Here is a 25,092-nt window from a genome sequence, read left to right as displayed (position 1 = left end):
TATATTTTGTATACATCTGTTTACCATGTTTTCACATATACTGTACATTCCTAAATCGTGTCCATAGCACCTTAATCACTTAAATCACTTAAACCTGCATAGCACCTTAATATTAATCTGCACCTTAATATGTATATTGTTTTTAGCTACATATCCTGTTTATAGTATAGTTTATAGATCCTGTTCATACCACTGCTATTTACCCACTGTAAATAATGTATATCATAAATACTGTATATTCTGCACTTTCTGCCTATTGCACTTCTGGTTAGATGCTAAACTGCATTTCGTTGCTCTGTACTTGTACATGTGTAATGACAATAAAGTTGAATCTAATCTAATCTAATCTAATCCAGGCTGACGTCTCTGGGCTTATCCAGGCTGAAGTTTGTCAGAGAATCAGACGCAAAGTCGAGCTATTCCTCAGGCAAGAGCATGTAAGTATTGCCCCTGGTCTTATTCAGGCTGGAGCATAGCTCCAGACCCTCATCCCCTTCTGGCTGCTGGGGCACTTGGCCCTCCAGAGCCTCCTTCAGCATCTTTTCTGCTTTGGGCTTATGGTTCCTCTTGAAGATATTCTTCCACTTTTTATTCTAAATAATTAATTAGCATTTTATTGCATGAAATAAGTATTTGATACAATGGAAAAACAGAACTTAATATTTGGTACAGAAACCTTTACAGAGGTCAGACGTTTCCTGTAGTTCTTGACCAAGTTTGCACACACTGCAGCAGGGATTTTGGCCCACTCCTCCATACAGATCTTCTCCAGATCTTTCAGGTTTTGGGGCTGTTGCTGGGCAACATTGAGTTTCAGCTTTCTCCAAAGATTTTCTATTGGGTTCAGGTCTGGAGACTGGCTAGGCCACTGCAGGACCTTGAAATGCTTCTTACGGAGCCACTCCTTAGTTGCCCTGGCTGTGTGTTTCGGGTCATTGTCATGCTGGAAGACCCAGCCACGACCCATCTTCAATGCTCTTACTGAGAGAAAGAGGTTGTTGGCCAAAATCTTGCGATACATGACCCCATCCATCCTCCCTTCAATACGGTGCAGTCGTCCTGTCCCCTTTGCAGAAAAGCACCCCCAAAGTATGATGTTTCCACCCCCATGCTTCACGGTTGGGACGGTTGTACTCATCCTTCTTCTTACTCCAAACACGGCGAGTGGAGTTTATACCAAAAAGCTCTATTTTGGTCTCATCTGACCACATGACCTTCTCCCATGTCTCCTCTGGATCATCCAGATGGTCATTGCTGATCTTCAAACAGGCCTGGACATGTGCTGGCATGAGCAGGGAGACCTTGCATGCCCTGCAGGATTTTAATCCATGGCGGCGTAGTGTGTTACTAACAGTAATCTTTGAGATTCCGTGTGGTTCTGGGCTGATTCCTGACCTTTCTCAGGATCATCCTTACCCCACGAGGTGAGATCTTGCATGGAGCAGCAGACCAGGGAAGATTGACAGTCACCTTGTGTTTCTTCCATTTTCTAATAATTGCGCCAACAGTTGTTGCCTTCTTACTAAGCTGCTTGCTATTGTCCTGTAGCCCATCCCAGCTTTGTGCAGGTCTACAATTTTGTCCCTGGTGTCCTTAGACAGCTCTTTGGTCTTGGCCATAGTGAAGAGGTTGGAGTGTGATTGACTGAGTGTGTGGACAGGTGTCTTTTATACAGGTTACGAGTTCAAACAGGTGCAATAAATAATTTGCAATAATAATTGCAATAATTCATGTGATAAAATGCTAATTAATTATAAAAAAAAATCATACAAAGTGATTATCTGGATTTTTTTTAGATTCTGTCTCTCACAGTTGAAGTGTGACCTATGATAAAAATTACAGGCCTCTCCATTCTTTGTAGGTGGGAAAACTTTCAAAATTGGCAATGCATCAAATACTTATTTTCCTCACTGCGTATTAAGGAGAAATGTTGCTTTTATTTTATTTACTTTTTGGCTCAAATTCATACACACTTCAAAATAGGAGGAAGTAGCTCCAAGTTACTGCAGATGGCCCAAAGTATGTGGACTCCTGACCATAAGCTCCCCGTTCCAAAGCCATGTGGTGTAACAGAAACAATAATATTTATGCAACCTTAAATAAATCCGGTCTGCACCGCCGTACTGATCTCACTGTCTCAGCACAAAGCATTTCTATAATAGCAGCTTCATGGTAGGCTCTGTTACAACTGCTCAGCATCTCCGGATAGATGTAGACAGCATCCCAGCACAGGAGGTTCCCCCATCTTCACCTCTTTGTTCACCTCCAGATGTTTAGCCTCACAGCTGAAACATTTGCTGTGAATCCATCAGATTCTTTCTAACACATCTGATCCAAATCTGTCTCATTCAACATCACTCAACAACATGTTGTGTTTAGTGTTTCTAATCTAAACATGTACATTAGCTCTTTGTGTTCATTCTTTTTTTACTACTGTATATTTGCTTTGTATATGTTAAATTGATTTGGTAATTGTTCAAGCTTACAGACTAGATAGTTCTATGACCACAAGGTGGCAGTATTACATCTATCAGTGACATTCAGATATTTCATCATTTTAATAAAACCACTGACAAAATTAATAAAAATAAAATGTTTCATGGCTGCATTTTTTTTTGCAGGGATCTTTACATGTTCCTGATGCCTCAGACAATAAAAATGAATGAAGGAGCATAAATATGTGGACGTGGTTGGTGTTGAGAGAAACAATCTGAATTAACTCCTTTACAAAACCTTCATATTGCTGTTTGGGAGTGGAATCACTTCTGAACTTTAACTTCTGGGTTGGAGAAAATATCTAGTGTTGGTCCTACTGATGTTCTCCTTATTCACATGTATTTACTCTGAGGTCTGATATTTCCTCCTGAAGGTGAATAAAAGAACGTGTGTATGTGTGATGACCTTCAATGCTTCATTTCTTCATGATTCCTCAGTGTTATAGCAAGAAGTTTTTATTCACATTTCTAAAGGGGTGCAGCATTAATTTAAGAAGTGAAACCAGCCCCCCAACAACCAACCAAAATCAGCTAATTATAATGAGTAGAAGCTAAAGTGAGAGAACATGGGGGTGAAAGTGAGATTTGCATGAAGACGGCTGAGTGATCTGCTTTCTCCCAGAATAGAGCAGCACTTTCACCAGATGTTCAACTTTCTTCATCCAAACTCACTGAAGCACAACACACAGCACTGAATCTCCAGCTAAAGATCTTCTCTCCTAACACTCATCATGATGATGAACTAGAAGAAAAGACCAGACAATGTCCAAAATCAAGCTTTATTTCAGCACAGCAAAACTACAGGAAGAGCAACAGGACACTGAACAGAGGAAAGACAGAAATGCAGCATTGTGTAGAACTGAAACTCCATTGTAGAAGCATGTGGAAGTGTCTCCATGTTCAGTTCTATCTGGTAGCTGCTAGCCTTCACACTGGTTCTTTCTGAATACGACGGGATGATCGAAGCCAGCGTGAGAGACCTTACAGCCAAACTCCTCCCCCTTTTCCCACTGTGTTTTGCTGAGGGTCAGGGTGCTGCCACGCCTCCAACCATCCAATTTTTGTTCTTCTGCTCTGGTCAACACCTCGTCCTTCACCACTATGCCGTCCACCGTCCAGCTCACCAGCGCCCCCTGTGGAGAGTAACCAGACAGCAGGCAGAGCAGCGAGGCCGATCCCTCAGACAGCTGCAGAGAGGAGGGAGGGAGCAGAGACACGGACGGCTTCACCGTGGTACCGGCTGTACAGGAGAAACAGAACAAAAAGTCCCATTTAGAAACGTTTCCACATCATTTCCTCCTCACTGCTTATTAAGCATCCAGACTGGAAACCTTCATCTGTGTTCAATCATCAATGCAGTGCTGCTGCACACTGTTCTCACATCACTGCAGTTCAGTAGAAACATCTGCAAGCTTCTGTTAGCACATATTCAATATTAGCTCTTATTATTTTAGCATTCAACACAACTGACTGCAGCACATCCAGATGTAGCTGATTACAGAAATATTCATTGTTTAGCACAAACACACAGCAGCATTCGTCTGGATTTTACATCAGCACCAGCCACTCGTACCAGTTTACACCAAACTTCATCAACCAGAGACCAGCTTTATATTTACCATCAAAAACACCTGCACATTTATTCAGTCTTTAAGCACCGTCAGCAGCAGCCTTGTACTTCATCTACTCTGGCTGTACAGAGTTCAGAATGTTTAGCGAGTGCTACTGATAGCGGCTTCAGAATACAAAACAATGATAACACGTTGTGATGTGTTCAGGGTCCTTGCTATAGCAGATATGATACTCACAACAGTTGGAAGAGTAAGCTTGGACCCAGTATGCCTGAAATGTTTTCTATTCCTGTGTTGATTAGAAATAGAAAGAATAGAACGCATTCAGCATATCAAGTCAACCAGTTTAACCTCTTACCTGTACCACCACAACCTCGGGCTGCCCCAGGGGCTCCTGTGGTTCCTTTAAAGCTAGCTCTGCTTAATATTAGATCTCTAGCCAACAAATCATTTTTAGTGAATGACATAATTCTATCCTACAGTTTAGATTTTCTGTTTCTAACTGAAACATGGTTAGCAGAAGGCAGCAGTGCTACTGTTCTTAATGAAACTGCACCAGCAAACTTCAGTTTTATGAATGTGTGTTGAAGTGGTAGAAAAGGTGGAGGAGTAGCTGCATTATTTAAAGATGTATTCCAGTGCAAAGAGACTGTGCTTGGCAATTTTATGTCTTTTGAATACCTCTGTTTTATTTTAAAAGGTACTCCCAAAATTTTATTTTTAACCATTTATAAACCTCCAAGATACTCTGCACATTTTATAGATGAATTTGCTGAACTACTGTCAGTTATCTCCACTGAGTACAGCTTTTTTATCATAACTGGGGATTTTAACATCCACTTAGATAATAACAAGGACAATAACACCAAAGAACTTTTTGGACTTTTTGACATGTTTGGTCTCTTGCAACATGTGAAAGGGCCTACACATACTCGAGGGCACACTCTGGATCTAGTTATTTCTAAAGGTCTTAACATTTCTTCTGTTATGGTCAAGGACTTGGTCCTCTCTGATCATTTTTGTGTCTTCTTTGAAATGCTGATCACTCCAGATGCTCAAACTAGCTCTGTTTCTGTTAAGAAAAGGTACATAAATGAAAGCACTAGTTCTCAGTTTATGGAGGCCATAGCTATATCACCAACTTTAATTGCAGAGTCGGTTGATGAACTCCTGGATAACTTTAATATGAAAATATTGACTGTCATGGATGTGGTTGCCCCGGTAAAAGTAATGAAAACATTGAGCAAACAGAAAGCACCATGGCGTAACACAATGATGGTAATAGCTCTGAAAAGAGAATGCAGAAGAGCCGAACGTAAGTGGAGGAAAACTAAACTTCAAATCCACTATGATCTCTATAAGCAAAGCCTTTCTAGTTTTAAATCAGAGTTAGGCAGGGCTAGACAGCTGCACTTCTCTAAGATCATTAACAGGAACATCAACAACACCCGCACTCTATTCAGCGTGGTCGACAAGCTTACAAATCCTCCAAAACAGATCACACCAGAACTTCTGTCCACAGAGAAATGTAATGAGTTTGCTCATTTCTTCTGTGAAAAAATCAAAACTATTAGACTGACCATCAACGCCACTCAGTCAAACGATGAAACCATGCTGCCCCTACAGACACCTAAAAATAACATGACTAGTATGTCACAATTTAATACAATAGACCAAAACACTCTGGAGAAAACAGTTCAGCATCTTAAATCATCGACATGTTGTCTCGACATGCTGCCATCTGAATTTTTTAAAACTATTTTTAACTCTGTAAAAACAGATTTGCAACAAATAGTTAATGGCTCACTAGAATCAGGCGTTTTCCCAAAGTCACTAAAAACAGCTGCCATTAAGCCACTCCTAAAAAAGAGAACTCTGGATGCGTCTGTGTTAAACAACTACAGGCCGGTCTCAAATCTTCCTTTCATAGCTGAGATCATTGAGAAAGTTGTTTACAATCAAGTCAGCAGTTTTTTGAACTGCAATGGTTATTTTGACAAATTTCAGGCTTTCGACCTCACCACAGCACTGAAACAGCTCTCATAAAAGTGTTAAATGATCTACGGCTGAATACTGACTCGGGTAAAATATCAGTTCTGGTTTTACTGGATCTTAGTGCTGCCTTTGACACTGTAGATCATAGAATATTGCTGGATAGGTTGGAAAACTGGGTTGAACTTTCCGGAACAGTCCTTAATTGGTTCAGGTCTTATTTAGAAGACCGGAGTTACTTCGTCACTATTGGCAGCTGTGAATCTGACAGGGTGGCTATGACATGTGGAATCCCCCAGGGATCAGTTCTCGGACCTCTTCTGTTCAATCTTTATATGCTGCCATTAGGCCAAATGCTACAGGCTAATAACATTGATTACCATAGTTATGCAGATGACACACAGATACTGTATATCTGGCTCTCTCACCAGATGATTACAGCCCAATAGATTCACTGTGTCAGTGTCTGGAGAACATCAATAACTGGATGAGTCAGAATTTTTTACAGTTAAATAAGGACAAAACAGAGATTGTCGTGTTTGGCAGCAAAGAGAAGAGGATTAGTGTCAGTGAACACCTCAGTTCCCGGGCTCTAAAAACCAAAGACCAAGTCCGAAATCTTGGCGTTCTAATAGACTCAGATCTTACATTCACCAGCCATATTAAAACCATCACCAAAACAGCCTTCTACCATCTTAGAAATATAGCCAAAATCAAGGGTCTAGTGTGCCAACAAGATTTAGAGAAGCTCATGCATGCTTTTATCTCCAGTAGGGTGGACTATTGTAATGGTCTCTTAACTGGACTTCCCAAAAAGACCATTAAACAGTTACAGCTTATTCAGAACGCTGCTGCTAGAGTTTTAACTAAGACGAAGAGAACTGAGCACATCACTCCAGTTCTAAAATCTCTACACTGGCTTCCAGTTAGTTACAGAATAGAATTTAAAGTGCTGCTACTGGTCTATAAATCACCGAACGCTTTCGGCCCAGAATACATCTCAGAAATGTTTAGAGAATATAAACCCAGTAGATCTCTGAGATCCATGGACTCAGGTCAGCTAGTTGAGCCCAGAGTCCAAACTAAACATGGTGAAGCAGCATTTATCTGGTACACTGTATAGAACTGGACTGGAACAGACTGACAGGAGATATTAGATCTACCCCAAATGTAGAAATGTTTAAATCCAGGTTAAAAACGTTTCTCTTCTTGTGCCTGAGATTGAACTCTTAGTTTTTGCACTCTATTAGCCTCAATGTTTTAAAATCATTATTTTAAAATCTGTATTTTTATGTTTATTTCACTTTTTAAGTTATATTTTCTTTTAGTTTTCCATGCTCTTAATTTGTAAAGCACTTTATCTCTCTTGTTTTAATGTCATTTAATTGTATCTCAGTGATGTTTTAATGCTTTTCCTTATGTAAAGAACCTTAAATTGTCACCGTGTATGAAAGGTGCTATACAAATAAACTTGCCTTGATCTTTGTGAGCTTCTACTACAACCCCTGGCAAAAATTATGGAATCACCACTCTTGGAGGATGTTCTTTCAATTGTTTAATTTTGTAGAAAAAAAATAAATCACAGACATGCCACAAAACTATCATTTCTCAAAATGTCAACCTTTTGACATTTAAGAAACAATAAAAAAGAAACAAATATAATAGTTGTGGTCAGTCACAATTGCTTTTTTTTTTTAGATCAAGTAGAGGAAAAAAATATGGAATCACTCAAATCTGAGGAAAAAATTATGGAATCATTAGAAAACACTGCACCATTATTACTTTGTTGCACCACCTCTGGCTTTTATAATGGTTTAAACTCTCTGAGGCATGGAGTTAACTAATGACAAACAGTATTCTTTATCAATCTGCCTCCAACTGTCTCTTATTGCTGTTGCCAGATCAGCTTTGCAGGTTGGAACCTTGTCATTGACCATTTTCTTCCATTTCCACCAGAGATTTTCAAATGGATTGAGATCCGGACTATTTGCAGGCCATGCCATTGACATTATATGTTTTCTTGAATGAAAGTTTTCACGTCCTTTGCCCTATGGCAAGATGCATTATCATCTTGAAAAATGAAGTCATCATCACCAAACATCCTTTCAACTGATGGAATAAGAAAAGCGTCCAAAATTTCAATGTGGACTTTGGCATTTATTGAAGACCATCTCCCCTATGCCTTTACCCAACATGCAGGCCCATATCATCAACAACTGTGGAAATTAACATGTTTTCTTTAGGCAGTTATCTTCATAAATTTCACTGGACAGACACCAAACAAAAGTTCCAGCATCATCACCTTGCCCAATGCAGATTCGCGATTCATCACTGAAGATCACTTTTATCCAGTCACCTACAGTCCACGGTTGCTTTTCTTTAGCCTACTTTAACCTTGTTCTTTTCTTTTTAGGTGTTAATGATGGCTTTTGTTTGGCTTTTCTGTATGTAAATCCCATTTCTTTTAGGTGATTTCTTACAGTTCAGTCACAGACATTGACTCCACTTTCCGGCCACTTGTTTCTCATTTGCTTTGTTGTGCATTTTCTGTTTTCAAGACATATTGCTTTAAGTTTTCTATCTTGATGCTTTGATGTCTTCCTTGGTCTACCAGTATGCTTCCCTTTTACAACCTTCCCATTTTGTTTGTACTTGGTCCAGATTTTAAACACAGCTTACTGGGAACAACCAACATCTTTTGCGACATTCCACGATGATTTATCTTCTTGAAGGAGTTTTATAATCTTCTCATTTGTTTCAACTGACATATCTTGTGTTGGAACCATGATTCATGACAATCTGCTTTGTGCAACAGCTCTCCGAGGTGTAAGCACTCTTTTTAAACTGAAGAATAATTAGCAAATCTAATCTGCTGCAGATGTTTTGTTTTTAAACTGCAAATTACAGAGTGATTCCATAATTTTTTCCTCAGATTTGAGTGATTCCATATTTTTTTCCTCTACTTGATCTAAAAATAAGCAATTGTGACTGACCACAACTATTATATTTGTTTCTTTTTTATTGTTTCTTAAATGTCAAAAGGTTGACATTTTGAGAAATGATAGTTTTGTGGCATGTCTGTGATTTATTTTTTTTCTACAAAATTAAACAATTGAAAGAACATCCTCCAAGAGTGGTGATTCCATAATTTTTGCCAGGGGTTGTAGATATGATTTCTTACAACTAAAACTAAATTCATTATTTTGTGTTATATAATATAATCAGATCATCTTTACAACCTGTTAAATGTGTTCATTTGTGGAAAAGCTACTGTAATATCTACTTGAAATTCTGTTAAATCTCTCTAAAATCTTTATGTATAAAAAGTGTTATAAATGTTATTCTACCCTCCATTGTTTAAAATTAAACACAGGCTTCAAGATGGCCTTTCAGAGCACTTATTTTAAATGTATACAATGTTCTAGTGAAGCTAAATGGATGGACATTTTTATACCAGTGATTTCTGAATTTTTGAACTTAGTTAGCATTACTGTTGTTAGCAGGTGTAATGTGTGAGGAAGAAGAAGATCGTGTGATTATGCAACACTTCACAAATATGAAAGAATAGAGCTGATAATGTAAGATTTAGTTTTTAGCAGTTGTGCCTCAGCTCCAACACAACCAGTACAACAAGTACACACAATAATGAAGCAAATGGTGGAGAACATACTGAACCTCCTTATTTACTCTCATGTGATTTTAGGCTCAGAATAATCAGCACTAAATCTATAAAGATTCATGTTATTCACATCTGAGCAAAACCTCCAAACTACTAACTCTGTAGAGACCAAAACTAACATTATGAAAACAAAAATAAATCATATTCACTTTCTCTTTTTTAATAATTTTATTTATTTTTTAATGTGGTTGTAACTTGTAGCTCCTTAATTTACAAGCGAATCACAAACCAACTGAATCAAACAGCACATGGAGATAAAGTAGTTTCTACTAGATGAGCTCCAGCTGCTGATTGTTAGCTGTAATAAGATGAAGTTCAATCCTATTGGTTGGGTATGAAGGTGCACCAATCAATGCAGAAGTTACCACCTCCAGACCCGCCCCCAATCCCAACCAAAGCCAGCAGCTCTGTTCAAAATGTCCTACTGCCCCAGTATATACTGCATACTAATCCTATAGTAGTGTGTACTACAGTATGCAGTATGATTAAACTGAACCATCTTCTGGTTTACTGCTTCATCTTGGAACTTGCTGTCAGTTCAATTATCTTTTAAGAGTTCTTCTAAACTCAAGTCCTCTCAGTGTTGGAACATCTTTAATTAACATGAGCTAAATAAACCTTAATAAACCCAACCTTCTGCAATGCAAAAGGTGGATTGGCTGCTCTGAAATGCTTCCTCCTGGAACTAAATCAGCAAGTAAATGTGTCTGTGATCTACACCAGCTTTACACCACTGTTACCCTGATCAGGATGAAGTGGTTGTTATTATGTTAATAATAATAAAGCTTGTATTTAGGAGAAGTAGTGAGTGAGTGAGGTGTTTCCTGTACAGAGTGAATGATTGTACTGTATCACATCCTCCCCCTCAGCACCTGCAGTCGGTCCCAGCTGCAGCAGTGCAGTTACTGTACACTTCCACTCACCCAGGTTTTTGTACCACCATATAACACTGTGTGTAAACGTAGCCACTATGGTAACTCTGACAGTAATAATCTCCTGCATCTCCAGTCTCAATTCTACTGATGGTCAGAGTGAAGTCAGATCCAGATCCACTGCCACTGAAACGATCTGGAATACCTGATGCTCTGTTGCTAGCCCAGTAGATCAGGAGTTTAGGAGCTTTTCCAGGTTTCTGCTGATACCAGTGCAAATAATTACCACCAGCAACATCAGAACTGGTTTTACAGTTGATGGTGACTGAAGCTCCTGGATCAACATGTTTTACTGCAGGACTCTGAGTCACAGTCGCCTGACCTCTGGATCCTGAAAACAATAATAAGAATAAAGACGTTCACTACATGAAGAACCATGTGGAGTTTGAAGTTCATCTAGTGGATCTTCTCCACATGGCAGAGCCTCCTCACCAGTAGAACATAAAGCATTGTGTTACCTTGAGTGCAGAGAGCCAGTGTGCAGATGAAGATGGAGATGAAGGTCATGGTTGATGTGGGTGAAGATGCTGGTCAGCAGCTCTCAGTCATGAAGTGTTAAACTCACAGAGCTTTAAACACCGACAGAGCACTGAAGCATGTAGTGTGTGTGTGTGTGTGTGTGTGTGTGTGTGTGTGTAATCACTGGAGCGGAACAGAGGTTTTTGTACGACACTTTAGCTTCTACTCATTATAATTAGCTGATTTTGGTTGGTTGTTGGGGGGCTGGTTTCACTTCTTAAATTAATGCTGCACCCCTTTAGAAATGTGAATAAACACTTCTTGCTGTAACACTGAGAAATCATGAAGAAATTATAAATTGAAGGTCATCACACATACACACGTTCTTTTATTCACCTTCAGGAGGAAAGATCAGACCTCAGAGTAAATACATGTGAATAAGGAGAACATCAGTAGTACCAACACTAGATATTTTCTCCAAACCAGAAGTTGAAGTTCAGAGGTGATTCCACAGGAGTTATTTCAGATTGTTCATTTCAACACCAACCACGTCCACATATTTATGCTCCTTCATTCATTATTACACTTCTGTCTGAGGTGTGAAGAACATTTAAAGATCCTTTAAAATTGCATCTATCAAAAGTCATCTTCAGCCATTTTTGTCTGTAGTTTTATTGGAAGGATGAAATCTCTGAATGTGTAACTCATTGATGTAATACTGCCACCTTGTGGTCATAAAACTGTCAGCTAAAACTCAAGAAAGATTTACATGAAGAAAAACTAAAAATATACTACATGACCAAAATTATGTGAACACCTGAGCATGACCATGCAGGACAATGTATTTTAAAACCACAGTCATCAATATAGAGCTGGAATAACAGTCTCCACTCTTCTGGAAAGGTTTTCCACAAAATCAACAAAAATCAACAAGAACTGATTTATTTCACAAGGGTTTAGTATGGTTATACATTGTCAGAAGTATGTAGACACCTCCACATACTTTTGTTGGACATTAATTCTGAAGATTCAGGAATTAACTGGAAATGTCTCCCACACACCCATCACAGCAGAGATGTTCACAAGTTACAAAATACAGTCAAGTCACAAGTCAATATAACACAGACAAAACATATATAGTAAATGTGTGTTTTTAATGTGAACATATATATTAGTTGTTTATTTTTATGCTACACTAGTTGACATTGTTTTAGATCCATCCGACGTGTTCAAAAATAATCGGATGGATCTGTATTAAATATTCCAGTTTTAAGGACTGAACATCTGGAGGTGAACAATGAGGTGATGGTGGGTGCAGCTCCTGTGCTGGGATGCTTACAAGCACTAGTAGGTGATTCTGGCTAAAGTTCTGATAATGAAACTCATGTTTAAGTGAATTTGAATTTGATAAATTTTAACAAAGCAGAACTTTTATATTCATATATATTTCACTTCATCTCTAGCTCAGCAAAGTTTGCTCCAGAACTGCCATTATTTTATATCTGTGTTAGTGTGGAATCACTATGTTATCAAGAATTCCCAGAATAATGGTCTGGGAGCAGAGCCATATAGAACCTTTTTCTTCGACCTAATTATTGACTCCTGAAAGCTTCTGTCCTGTTTTGAGATTGTTTTCAGTTAAGTTTAGATTTAACTTGATATTAGTTTTGTTCTAGCAACACAACACTATATGTGATGTAACGTTCTAAAGAGCTTCAAATACAGATCTGAAACAAGGTCATTGAAATCTACCAGTCTGGAATAGGTTACAAAGTCATTGCTTTATTAACGCTAGTGGTACAAACTTTGTGTACTCGAGGGATGACCTACTAGAACTTCGGACAATGGGGCGCTTCGGCATAACGCACCCCATCCCGGAGGGATTACCTCGAGCGCAAATACAGAGGATGCAGAGCCGGTGCTAAGCTAAAAGCTAAGCGATTGGAAAAGCGTAGGAGATATAAACCATTTGTTCCCTCTGTGGTGATGGGAAATGTGAACTCGCTGGTTAACAAGACAGACGAGCTCGGGGCTTTGGTGAGGAATCAGAGGATATACTGTGAATGCAGTCTGTTTTGTTTTACGGAAACGTGGCTAACCAGCAACACTCCCGATGCCAACGTGGATATATCCGGCTTCACCACCGTGAGAGCGGACAGGAATAACAAACTCAGCGGCAAAAGCAAAGGTGGGGGACTTGCGCTCTTTGTTAACGTAAAATGGTGCAACCCAGGGCATGTAACTGTGAAGGAGGTGATCTGCTGTCAGGACATTGAACTGCTAGCAGTGAGTCTGCGACCCTATTATGTGCCCAGGGAGTTCTCCCACGCCATTGCTGTCTGTGTTTACATTCCTTCACAGGCAGATGCAGAGACAGCGTGTGACGTCATCCACACTACCATCGCGAGGCTTCAAACACAGCACCCAACGCTTTCATTTTCATATCTGGTGATTGCAATCACGTTAACCTGGACTCTACACGCACTGCTTTTTATTATTATGTAGTCTGTCCGACCAGGAAAAACAGAACAATCGACCTTTTCTACAGTAATATTAAGGATGCATACACCACCACACCACTGCCCCCTCTGGGAAAATCAGATCACAACCTTGTCTATCTACAACCTCATTACAAGCTGCTCGTCCAAAGACAACCACCAACTTCATGAACCTTCAGAAAATGGACTATAGAAGCAGAAGAGGCTCTCAGAGACTGTTTTGCATCCACTGACTGGAGTGTACTGCAGGAACCACATGGTGAGGACATTGAGGGCATCACACACTGTGTTACGGACTACATGGACTTTTGCATGGACTTATATGTTCCCACTAAAACTGTGCGCTGCTTCGCCAACAACAAGCCTTGGATTACCAGCAATGTCAAGGACCTTCTAAATAAAAAAAGAGGGCCTTCAAAGACAAGAACCAGGAGGAGCTGAGGAACGTACAGAGGGAACTCAAAGTCTGCTTACGAGAGGCGAAAGGAGCATATGGGAGGAAGGTTGAACAAAAGTTACAGGAGAATAACATCAGTGAGGTATGAGATGGAATGAGGACCATCACAGGCTGTAAGCAGAGGAGGAACGGCACAGTAGATGGAAATGCAAACCCACACTCACCTCCCCCAGGATATCAGCACAGACACCACAGCCAATTCAATACCCTCTTCACACATTCTATTCACCAGCTCTTCAGACCAAGTCATCTGCACCCCTCCTCTGTCTCACCCATACATCACTGCAGATCAGGTTAAGGGTCAACTAAAAAGACTTCACACAAGGAAAGCGGCAGGCCCAGACAAAGTGTGTTCTAAAATGCTCAAGTCCTGTGCTGCTGAACTGGGTGAACCTTTACAGTACATCTTCAACCTGAGCCTGTGACTGGGGAGGGTCCCAACACTGTGGAAGAAGTCATGCCTCATTTCTGTGCCAAAATCTGGGCATCCCAGTAAGCTAAATGACTTTAGGCCTGTTGCACTAACGTCACACATGAAGACCATGGAAAGACTGCTCCTACATCTCCTCAGACTCCAGGTTTAGCATGCTGTGGACCCACTACAGTTTGCCTATCAGGAGAAGGTGGGTGTAGAAGATCCCATCCTCTACTTTCTTCATCGGGCTTACTCCCACCTTCACAAGGGAAACAGCGCTGTGAGAATCATGTTTTTTTATTTTTCCAGTGCCTTCAACACCATCCAGCTCCTCCTACTTAGAGATAAGCTGACCAGGATGCAAGTCGACCCATACCTGGGGAATAAATGTAACAGAATTGTGGTACATGTACAATAATCTATGTATGTGGGTGAGCATGTGTGTGTGTTCACATTTGTGGGCACTCATGTGCACATGCACACCTTATGTACATAAATCTGCACATTTTATTATATTTTCTTATATTTGCACTGTGGTTCACTTTATAATTCACTTTAAATTCATTTTATAATTTACCTCACAATGTTAACTGAAATAACACCTCCATATGTACCATATGTACCCTCAGGTCCTGTTGTTGTTGTGTGTTGTCTGAGTGTTGTTGTGGTTATACAGATCATTTTTTGTATAATGTGAATCTCTGTAGTGTGTACTATTACTTTCTATTACTTACTTTTTGACTTTGATTTATGTAACTTGCTACTGAGGCCTCAATTTCTTTCGGGATTAATAAAGTATCTATCTATCTATCTATCTATCTATCTATCTATCTATCTATCTATCTATCTATCTATCTATCTATCTATCTATCTATTAATTTGTGTGGTTTGTTGATTAGTTGGTTTCAGGTGTCTGTTGTTAGAACCCTAGGTGTCAACTGGGGGCGGGGCTAAGCTTAGTATAAATCGATTATTTGCTACAGACTGGTCTTTACTATTGCTAGGTTTTAATGTCCGTCTGGTTTGTTTAATCTCTCTAACCCTTACTACACAACTCATTTTGGCTAAGTACTAAAGGTTTTCTCTGACATATGCTTCGTTTACCAAACTCAGTTCAGCATGTGCTGCTCAATTATTCCTGTGCTCATATCTCACAGATCCAGCAGACATCACAAGTCACATCACAGGAACAGTGATGCCAGCAACCTCATCTACCCCAAACTGTTGCAACAATATCAAACAGTGGTGGTAGGTGGGGTCTGGAACTGTCAAACAGCTGTCCAAAAAGCTGACTTCATCTCACGGCATCGACTTCCTGGCACTGACTGAGACATGGATCACCACCGAGAACTCGGCTACACCAGCAGCTTTATCCTCCGACTACACCTTCTCTCATACACCAAGAGGATCTGGTAGGGATGGAGGCACAGGTTTGCTCTTGAACAGGAATTAGCACTTTACACTCCTGTTAACCTTTCTCATCTTAACATTTTATCCTTTGAATTTCATGCTGTTACTGTTACCTTGCCAATAACCCTTCATATTATTGTTGTCTATAGGCCACCTGGCTCATTGGAAGAGTTCATAGAAGAGCTGAATATTCTTCTGAGATTCTTTCCTTCAGATGGAACTCCTCTGACTCTTCTTGGTGACTTTAATCTTCCTACAGACAAACTTCAGTCGTCCTGTCTTCTTCCTCTTCTTTCATCTTTTGACCTTCTCTTTAACCACACCCCTCCAACACATAAAGGAGGCAATCTTCTGGACCTGGTCTTCAGCCGTCCATCTTCTGCTCTTGACCTCACCCTCACCCCACTTGACCTCTCCGACCATCACTTTGTGTCTTTCTCTCTCTATCTCCCAACGCTTTCTACTTCCAACCACACTTACACTCTCACAACACACCCTAATCTTCACTCTCTCTTCCTCCTCACATCCTCCTCTAACATCTTAACTTCATTACCTAACCCTGACATGCTTGCTACCCTTGCACCCAACTCTGCTACTAATACTTTACTCTCTTCTCTTTCAACATCTCTTGATCAGCTCTGTCCTCTCTCTCTCAAACGAGGAAAACCTTCTCACCCTGCTCCTTGGCTTTCAGATGCATTGTGTGGCAAGAGAAGAGAATTAAGGGCAGCTGAGAGAAAGTGGAGGAAATCTAAGCTCAGTGTTGATCTCCACTCCTACCACGCTCTACTGTCCAGGATCTCATCCAATGTGACTGCTGCAAAAACATCTTTTTACAAAGCCAAGCTTGAACAATCTGCTACTGAACCACGTAAGCTTTTCTTACATTCTTTCAGAATTTTTTTTTTTTTTTTAATCAATCCTTTTCTCTGACTGACACACTTTCAACTGACCCTCAACCCACCAACACACTCACCAGCTTCTGACCACCGGTGAGATTGCACAGCTTCTCTCATTCAGCAATTCCACTACATGCACACTTGACCCTATACCATTTACCATCCTCAAATGACAATGGTCAGGCTGGCAGACTGTCAAGGGGGTCTTCACAACAAAGGACTTTTCCAGATGTGTACCCCCCACCCCACAAGTGGTTGCCACGAACACATCTCCAAAGGTTTATACACCTATGTCACACAGTTTGGTCAATCAGACACAAAATATTTAAATATGTTAATGTTAAGAGGTGTGTTCTTAGTAAAACAGTATATATAGTTGGCGTACAATGCTTTGTTGCAAAAGTTATTCAATACAACAAGATACCAGTTTGGAAGCAGCAATGGACTCCAGCATTCTTGGTGAGTATGTAGCTGGTACAGACTTCTACCTAAATTCTGTTGTAAGAATTTCTGTGTTATAATGTTTCTTCTTGCTTAACAGAGTTTTTGTTGTCTAGGTTCATCTGAGCTTGAAATAATCCGTGCCATTAGAAGTATTGAAGGTTTATCACAACTGTTTGAGGGTATGTTTTCTGTATTTGTATTATTTTAATTGTTGTTGATGTTTAGTTGTTATTCATCATAATATTTCACACATTTCTACAGAAACAACGGACACATCAAGTTATGTGCATCCACTTGGTGAGTTATAGTTTATGCTATAATTTGATTGTTTGCATGTTAATGTGTAATACTAATCATATGTCTTCTGTAGTAGGCCTGACACATTTGGTCGAAGCTACGAATCTCCTAACGCCACCAGGGTTCGCCACAGTAATTGACGCACCCACGTTGGTTGGGCCGCGGGACACTGTGAGCAGTAACCACGGACACACGCCGACCACCTTCAACCCGTTTTTGACAAGCAGTCCTGGGGAGTCACAGAGGATTCGAAGCCCCTAACGGGTCATCAGCGAATCAGCACTGCAAGGAAAGTGTGTTTGTTTCGGCATTGTTGATGCACATGCTCAGCATTCATGCAGAAAACGTCTTAGGTTGGAAGATAAACCAGCTGGTAAGAAAATACAAATGAAATACTATTCACAGTATTTGTAACATAACGGTTGTGTGTAAAGTACATTAATACATAAAAACTGTTTGCAGATTTGAACGATGATGCTCTGTTGGTGTACGGACCTTGTGTTGACACTGACCAGGACAACATTGAATGGACTGACAGACTATTGAAAACTTGGAACGACAACAGTTTTATGGCTAAGGATTTTGATACAACTGTCTACCGAGGACGAATTAAAATCCAATCAAGCGCACGAACTTCAACACCAGGTTAGCGTTATCTGTTCTAAGGAGTCTGATGAGTCGAGTCAACTGTGACAGAAGGAGTCTAAAATTGCTATTGAACAACGTAGACAAGCCGCTCTAAAGCGGCTAAATTTCTAATTTAGTTAATGTAATTCAAGAATTGCGCAAGTGTCAAGTTAATACGCAATTAACTATTTCTAAATTATTTAAAGAAAATCTAAAATTGTGCAAGGAACAGGCTGTACACAATAGTAATGTATATAATACGTTATATAATTTAAACAGGTTTTTACAGGTAAAAGTGTCATCATTGATCTTCATAGCTGGGCCATTAGGTTCTAGATCATTATTGTTGTTATCATTGTTTTTGTTGTTGATGTTTAAGGTGTTTTAACTGTTGTTGTTTAAAGGTTTTAAATAAATCAGCTCATCAGTACAAGCTCAAACATTTTACGTATTAGTGTTATTTAGGTATAAACAAAATGGCATCTAAAAGAAAGCTTTATGCAAAATAATGCACAAAACAGAGCAAATATTAAATGGTAGTAACGTGCCTGGTTTTTAAAAAAACTACATTGGATACATGGTTAACAAACAGAAGTCAAACATCACAAGAAATATCAACAAAACGCTGTAGATTAGATAGATGGTAGTTGCGAGCAAACGATAGATTTAACATGTAATGACCCTTTTTTGAAACTTTCCGACATCTGTCTTCTCTGTTCTAGCACCCAAGTGGTGGAATGAACTTCCTCTGTCTGTCCAAACATCTGAGTCTCTTGCTGTCTTTAAAAAATGATTAAAAACCTTCATCACCTCTTTACTAAACACTTAAGCTGACGTACTTATTTACTAACATTTTTTTTCCATTTATAAAAAAAAAAAAAAAAAAAAAAAACTTGGTTCTAACAGGTTTCAGCAGATCTGTGTTCTTTGACTGTTGTTTACTAAAACTTGAAATGAAATGTTCACTATAGAAGCACTTCTGTTAGTCGCTCTGGATAAGAGCGTCTGCTAAATGCTGAAAATGTAAATCTGACTCACGACAAGCGAGCAGATTGTCTAAACGACGAGTATGAGATGCTATAGCTGCACTAGAAAGTAATTTGCAAAATAACACTTAACACAAACACAAAACAGACAGGCGGCGGTGTGTCGACACATAGATCCAACACTTGATCCAGCAGCTCCTAACTTTGGTTTATCTGATGGTGACATAGCCAAGTTAGTGAGAGATGGTGCTATTGTAGATGATTATACGTAGTATCTAGGAGTAGGTTTAACAGTGTTGTGCTACACAGATCATTGAATTTACGTGATGCACCATCCACAGACATGAACTCATACATATCCTATGTACACAATACCCTATCAGAAATGGTGGTGTTCTCCAGGGTGTTGGCTGGTGATGGTGGTGTTATTGACATCACCCTAAGAGGTGGTAGTTTCACATCTAATGTTAATACTGTGTTGTCTTCAATCTTTTTTTTTTTGCAGTTTTGCAATCTGCATTTATCTTTTTCTGAGCCCACATGCTCCACATAACACATTAGAAACTAAAGCTGAACGCTGGCTACACACACGACCATAGAGTCGGGTTTTATGATCCTGGTCGTTTTGAATACAAGTTTGGTGTTAAAATAGTCGTTTTCCACAAGAGTAGTTCAGGTCATTTAGAGATGTTGTGTTTCTGTACCTCCATGATGGCCATTATTACTTGGTAAAAAGTGTGAAAGCATTCATGGGTGTGTCATATGTTTGTGGGTTTTGTTATAAGGGTCACACCAATGCCAGAGATCACAGCTGTAAATACAGATGTGTTGTGTCACAAGTACCCCAGACTTGTTAAATATTGTGATGTTCTGTAGTCCTACTACTGTTATGATCAGCATAAGAAACAGAAACAACAGCCTACAGGTGTAATGGCGTCCTCATGTAATCTAACCAAGTATTGTAAAAAATGTGGACGTTGTTATCATGTTAGTTTAATAAAGCCAAAACCCCACAGGTGTGTCACTGTGGTGAGGATTTAATATCAGACACACCGCATGAATGTTACGTACAGCCAATCCAAGCCAAGAACCCAGCAAATCGTACATAATTTTTTACTTTGAGACACGATTTGAAGATGTAAAGCACGAAGCTAATTTTGTCTGCGCTGTTACATTTGATGGTCTTTTAAGAGTTCATCTAAACTCAAGTCCTCTCAGTTTTAGAGCTTCTGTTGTTAATATGATCTGAATATTCTGTATCTTCTACACTTTGGTTAAAAGCAGCAACAAAGCTGAAGTATCATGAAGTGATTTAAAAACATGATCTTGGATGATCTGAAATCCATGACTGATGCTCTGCACGACCCACTCCACCCATTATTGAGTACCATTAATTTGGTCCTGAACTAAATCCTACAGCATCTGGAGCTCTCACATGTACAACTGTATTCTGTATGTGGACTTCAGCTTTGCTCTCTACACCGTCATCCCTGAACGACTCTCAGATAAACTGATAGATAGATAGATACAGTTGTGTTCAAAATAATAGTAGTCCAACATCACTAACCAGATCAATCACTGTTTTTGGTAGAAATGATATTTATACATGGCAAAAAATTTACTATTAGGTGTAGTAGAGTAATAAAAAAACCAACAGACCCAACCATCATGACATGCATGCTGCTGATTCTGTGTAATTGAATAAGTAACTAAAAGGGGTGTGTTCAAAATAATAGCAGTGTGAAGTTCAATTAGTGAGGTCATTCATTCTGTGAAAAAATGGGTGTCAAACAGGTGGCCCTTATTAAAGTATAAAAGCAGCAGATGTTGTACATGCTGGTTATAGTGCATGTCTCTCTAAAAAACAGAGTAAAATGGGTCGTTCCAGACATTGTTCAGAAGAACAGCTTACTTTGATTCAAAAGTTGACTGGAGAGAAAAAAACATATAAAGAAGTGCAGAAAATTATAGGCTGCTCAGCTAAAACAATTTCAAATGCTTTAAAATGGCAACCAAAACCAGAAAGATGTGGAAGAAAACGGAAAACTACCATTCGAATGGATCGAAGAATAGCCAAAATGGCAAAGACTCAGCCAATGATCAGCTCCAGGGAGATCAAAGAAGGTCTAAAGTTACCTGTGAGTACTGTGAAAGTTAGAAGACGCCTATGTGAAGCCAAGCTATCGGCAAGAAGCCCCCGCAAAGTCCCATTGTTGCAAAAACGACATGTGCTGAAGAGGTTACAATTTGCCAAAGAACGCATTGACTGGCCTAAAGAGAAATGGCACAACATTTTGTGGACTGATGAAAGCAAGATTGTTCGTTTTGGGTCTAGGGCCCGCAGACAGTTTGTCAGATGACCCCCGAGCACTGAATTCAAGCCACAGTACACTGTGAAGACAATGAAGCATGGTGGCGCAAGCATCATGATATGGGGATGTTTCTCATACTATGGTGTCGGGTCTATTTATCGCACACCAGGGATCATGGATCAGTTTGAATACATCAGAATACTTGAAGAGGTCATGTTGCCTCATGCCGAAGAGGAAATGCCCTTGAAATGGATGTTTCAACAAGACAATGACCCCAAACACACCAGTAAGCGTTCAACATCTTGGTTCCAGACCAACAAGATTAACGTTATGGAGTGGCCAGCCCAATCTCTGGACCTTAATCCAATAGAAAACTTGTGGGGTGACATCAAAAATGCTGTTTCTGAGGCCAACCAAGAAATGCAGAGGAACTGTGGGATGTTGTCCAATCGTCCTGGGCTGGAATACCTGTTCACAGGTGCCAGAAGTTGGTTGACTCCATAAAACACATATGTGAAGCAATTCTCAGAAACAGTGCTTATACAACTAAATATTAGTTTAGTGATTTACAGGAAAGCTAAATATTGAAGCATTTTTCAGTTTACACAGTAAATGTTTGAGTTTGTAAAAAAAAATGCAGACTGCTATTTTTTTGAACAGCCTAATATTCCCTTTTCTTCTCTTTCTGTAAAGTAATAACAAATTTGATCAATTTTAATTCATGTTTTGATTTGGAAAAGAATGTGCAGTGTTCTCAATGCATTTGTGTGTATGAAAATAAAAGCTATTATAAGAATTCTGAGCTTTATTCACTTTTTTAAACACACTGCTATTATTTTGAACACAACTGTAGGTAGATGGATAGATAGATAGATAGATTAGATAGATTAGATAGATAGATAGATAGATAGATAGATAGATAGATAGATAGATAGATAGATAGATAGATAGATAGATAGATACTTTATTGATCCCGAAGGAAATTAAAGTCCCAGTAGCATAGTACAACAAATAATTAACAGTACAAAACAAAACAAAAGCAAACAGAAAAGAAAAAATAGAACCGAGTCTTTCTTGTGATTAACATAAAATGAATAACTGGTAACTGTAATGATGCATGAGGTATATTGCTAGTGTAAAAATTGAATAGTAATTCAATTATTAAATAGTAAAGTGACGTGACAATATTGCACAGTGAGGCCAATATAGCCATATATATACATTCACATATACACCCATATGTACATACATATTCACACATGCAAATACATACACACATACCACTACACCAGCTCGTCTAATCAGTTTGTCCAGTCTTGCTTCATCTTTCTTTTTAATGCTGCCACCCCAGCACAGCACCTCCTAAATGCAGCTCAATGTGTCTCCATCTGTCCACCAATAGATTATTAACATCATAAGGGACTAAATGAGCAAGTAAATGTGTCTGTGATCTACACCAGCTTTACACCACTGTGACCCTGATCAGGATGAAGTGGTTGTTGTTATGTTAATAATAATAAAGCTTGTATTTAGGAGAAGTAGTGAGTGAGTGAGGTGTTTCCTGTACAGAGTGAATGATTGTACTGTATCACATCCTCCCCCTCAGCACCTGCAGTCGGTCCCAGCTGCAGCAGTGCAGTTACTGTACACTTCCACTCACCCAGGTTTTTGTACCACCATATAACACTGTGTGAAGATCCAGCTACCACTGATCTCATGTTCACTCTGACAGTAATAATCTCCTGCATCTCCAGTCTCAATTCTACTGATGGTCAGAGTGAAGTCAGATCCAGATCCACTGCCACTGAAACGATCTGGAATACCTGATAGTAACTTCTTTGCATATTTAATCAAGAGTTTAGGAGCTTCTCCAGGTTTCTGCTGATACCAGTGTAAATAATCATTTCCATGACTATCTTGGTAAACATTAGAACTGGTTTTACAGTTTATGGTGACTGAAGCTCCTGGATCAACATGTTTTACTGCAGGACTCTGAGTCACAGTCACCTGACCTCTGGATCCTGAAAACAATAAGAAGAATAAAGACGTTCACTACATGAAGAACCATGTGGAGTTTGAAGTTTATCTAGTGGATCTTCTCCACATGGCAGAGCCTCCTCACCAGTAGAACATAAAGCATTGTGTTACCTTGAGTGCAGAGAGCCAGTGTGCAGATGAAGATGGAGATGAAGGTCATGGTTGATGTGGGTGAAGATGCTGGTCAGCAGCTCTCAGTCATGAAGTGTTAAACTCACAGAGCTTTAAACACTGACAGAGCACTGAAGCATGTAGTGTGTGTGTGTGTGTGTGTGTGTGTGTGTGTGTGTGTGTGTGTGTGTGTGTGTGTGTGTGTAGAATCACTGTAGTGGAACAGTGTGAATGTGTCACTCAGAGATGCAATACTGCCACCTTATGGCGAAAGAACAATCAGCTGCTACATATGGAAGTATCTCCTGTACTGTCTCTTATTCTCCCTTTATTTACTATAGTAATTGTGGCCTGCACTCATGTACTCAGTATTTAGGAGGGGTGTCCACATAATTTAAAATACTCCATATGATCTAAATAAAGACAGATGATAGTTTTATATAAAAGTTGTAATAAATGATCGGAAAGAGTTACAAGGTTTAGCTGAACTGAGCTGGAACTGAGATGCTGGTCTGTGGAACAAACAGACCATTTTAACCATCAACAGCAGAAACTGGAACCAGTCAGTATTTCATCTTAAATATTCTGTAGAATCCTCATGATCATCTGATCATCAGCTCTCATTTTATATTGGTGAGAACTGGTTATGTTTAAAACCACATCAAATGATGATCAGCTTTTATTTTCAGAGTACAGAGAGTGTAGATGAAGATCCTCCTCCTCCTCCTCATATCCACTATTAGGTGAATCTATCATATGTTCACATTGTAGGTATACTGTTACTGACTGTAGCTCATCTGTAATTCTGCACAGTGTTACGTGTTCAGTGATTTATGGTGATTTATGGTTTCAGTGATTTTAAGCTTTGTGGCAACAGTTTAGGGAAGGCTCCTTCCTGTTTGAGCATGACTATGTTCCTGTGCACAAAGCAAGGTCCATAAAGACGTGATATGACAAGAAACTCTAGTGTCCTGATCTAAACCCTATTGAACACCTTTGGACTGAATTGAAACATCAATTGTGAGGCAGGTTTTCATGTCCAGTATCAGAACCTGACGTCTTGTGGAAAACTTTCCAGATGAGTGAAGGCTGTTAGAACTGCAAGGATAGGGGGAGGGTTTTTATGGAAATATGGATTTAGACTGGGATGTCCAACAAGCACATGGTCATGTGTCCACATACTTTTGGCCCTATAGTGTATTTTATATTCACTTTAAATCACATCTATCTGAATGTACAGAACATGTCATGATGGTTTCATTCATATCATCTCTTCTAGCACTGCAGCTTCATCTCAAACCTTCATTCTACTAGTGAGATGTTCCATGTGCTGATGAGAATCCCTGTTCCACAGTGAGGAGAACACCACAAAGAGAGGAACATGCTCAGTACTGTAGTGCTTTGTAGATGATGATGTTCAGTGGAGTGCAGCTTTAGCAGCTCTGCAGATGTTCTCAGATCAGTGTGTGTT

General features: G+C 39.5%; 1 protein-coding gene and 1 long non-coding RNA gene across 2 annotated transcripts; one reads left to right on the top strand and one right to left on the bottom strand.

The window, feature by feature from the left end:
• Positions 1-3,285: 3,285 nt before the first annotated feature.
• On the bottom strand, positions 3,286-23,670 carry LOC134317498 (immunoglobulin kappa light chain-like). Its single transcript, XM_062998201.1, has 5 exons — positions 23,622-23,670; positions 23,183-23,494; positions 22,538-22,542; positions 11,403-11,448; positions 3,286-3,735 (listed from the first exon to the last, which is right to left on the bottom strand). Exons 1-5 carry the CDS (start codon positions 23,668-23,670, stop codon positions 3,416-3,418), a joined length of 732 nt encoding a protein of 243 aa, XP_062854271.1. The 3' UTR covers positions 3,286-3,415.
• LOC134318063 (uncharacterized) lies at positions 17,834-18,979 on the top strand. The gene is made up of 3 exons (XR_010013331.1): positions 17,834-17,921; positions 18,011-18,193; positions 18,898-18,979. It is a non-coding gene; the product is annotated as an uncharacterized LOC134318063 (long non-coding RNA).
• Positions 23,671-25,092: the final 1,422 nt, after the last annotated feature.

The sequence above is a fragment of the Trichomycterus rosablanca genome, chromosome 1, assembly GCF_030014385.1.
Source record: "Trichomycterus rosablanca isolate fTriRos1 chromosome 1, fTriRos1.hap1, whole genome shotgun sequence".
NCBI lineage: Eukaryota > Metazoa > Chordata > Actinopteri > Siluriformes > Trichomycteridae > Trichomycterus > Trichomycterus rosablanca.
The sequence above is the reverse complement of the archived record's forward strand: the minus strand, read 5'-3'. Positions and strand labels throughout refer to the sequence as shown.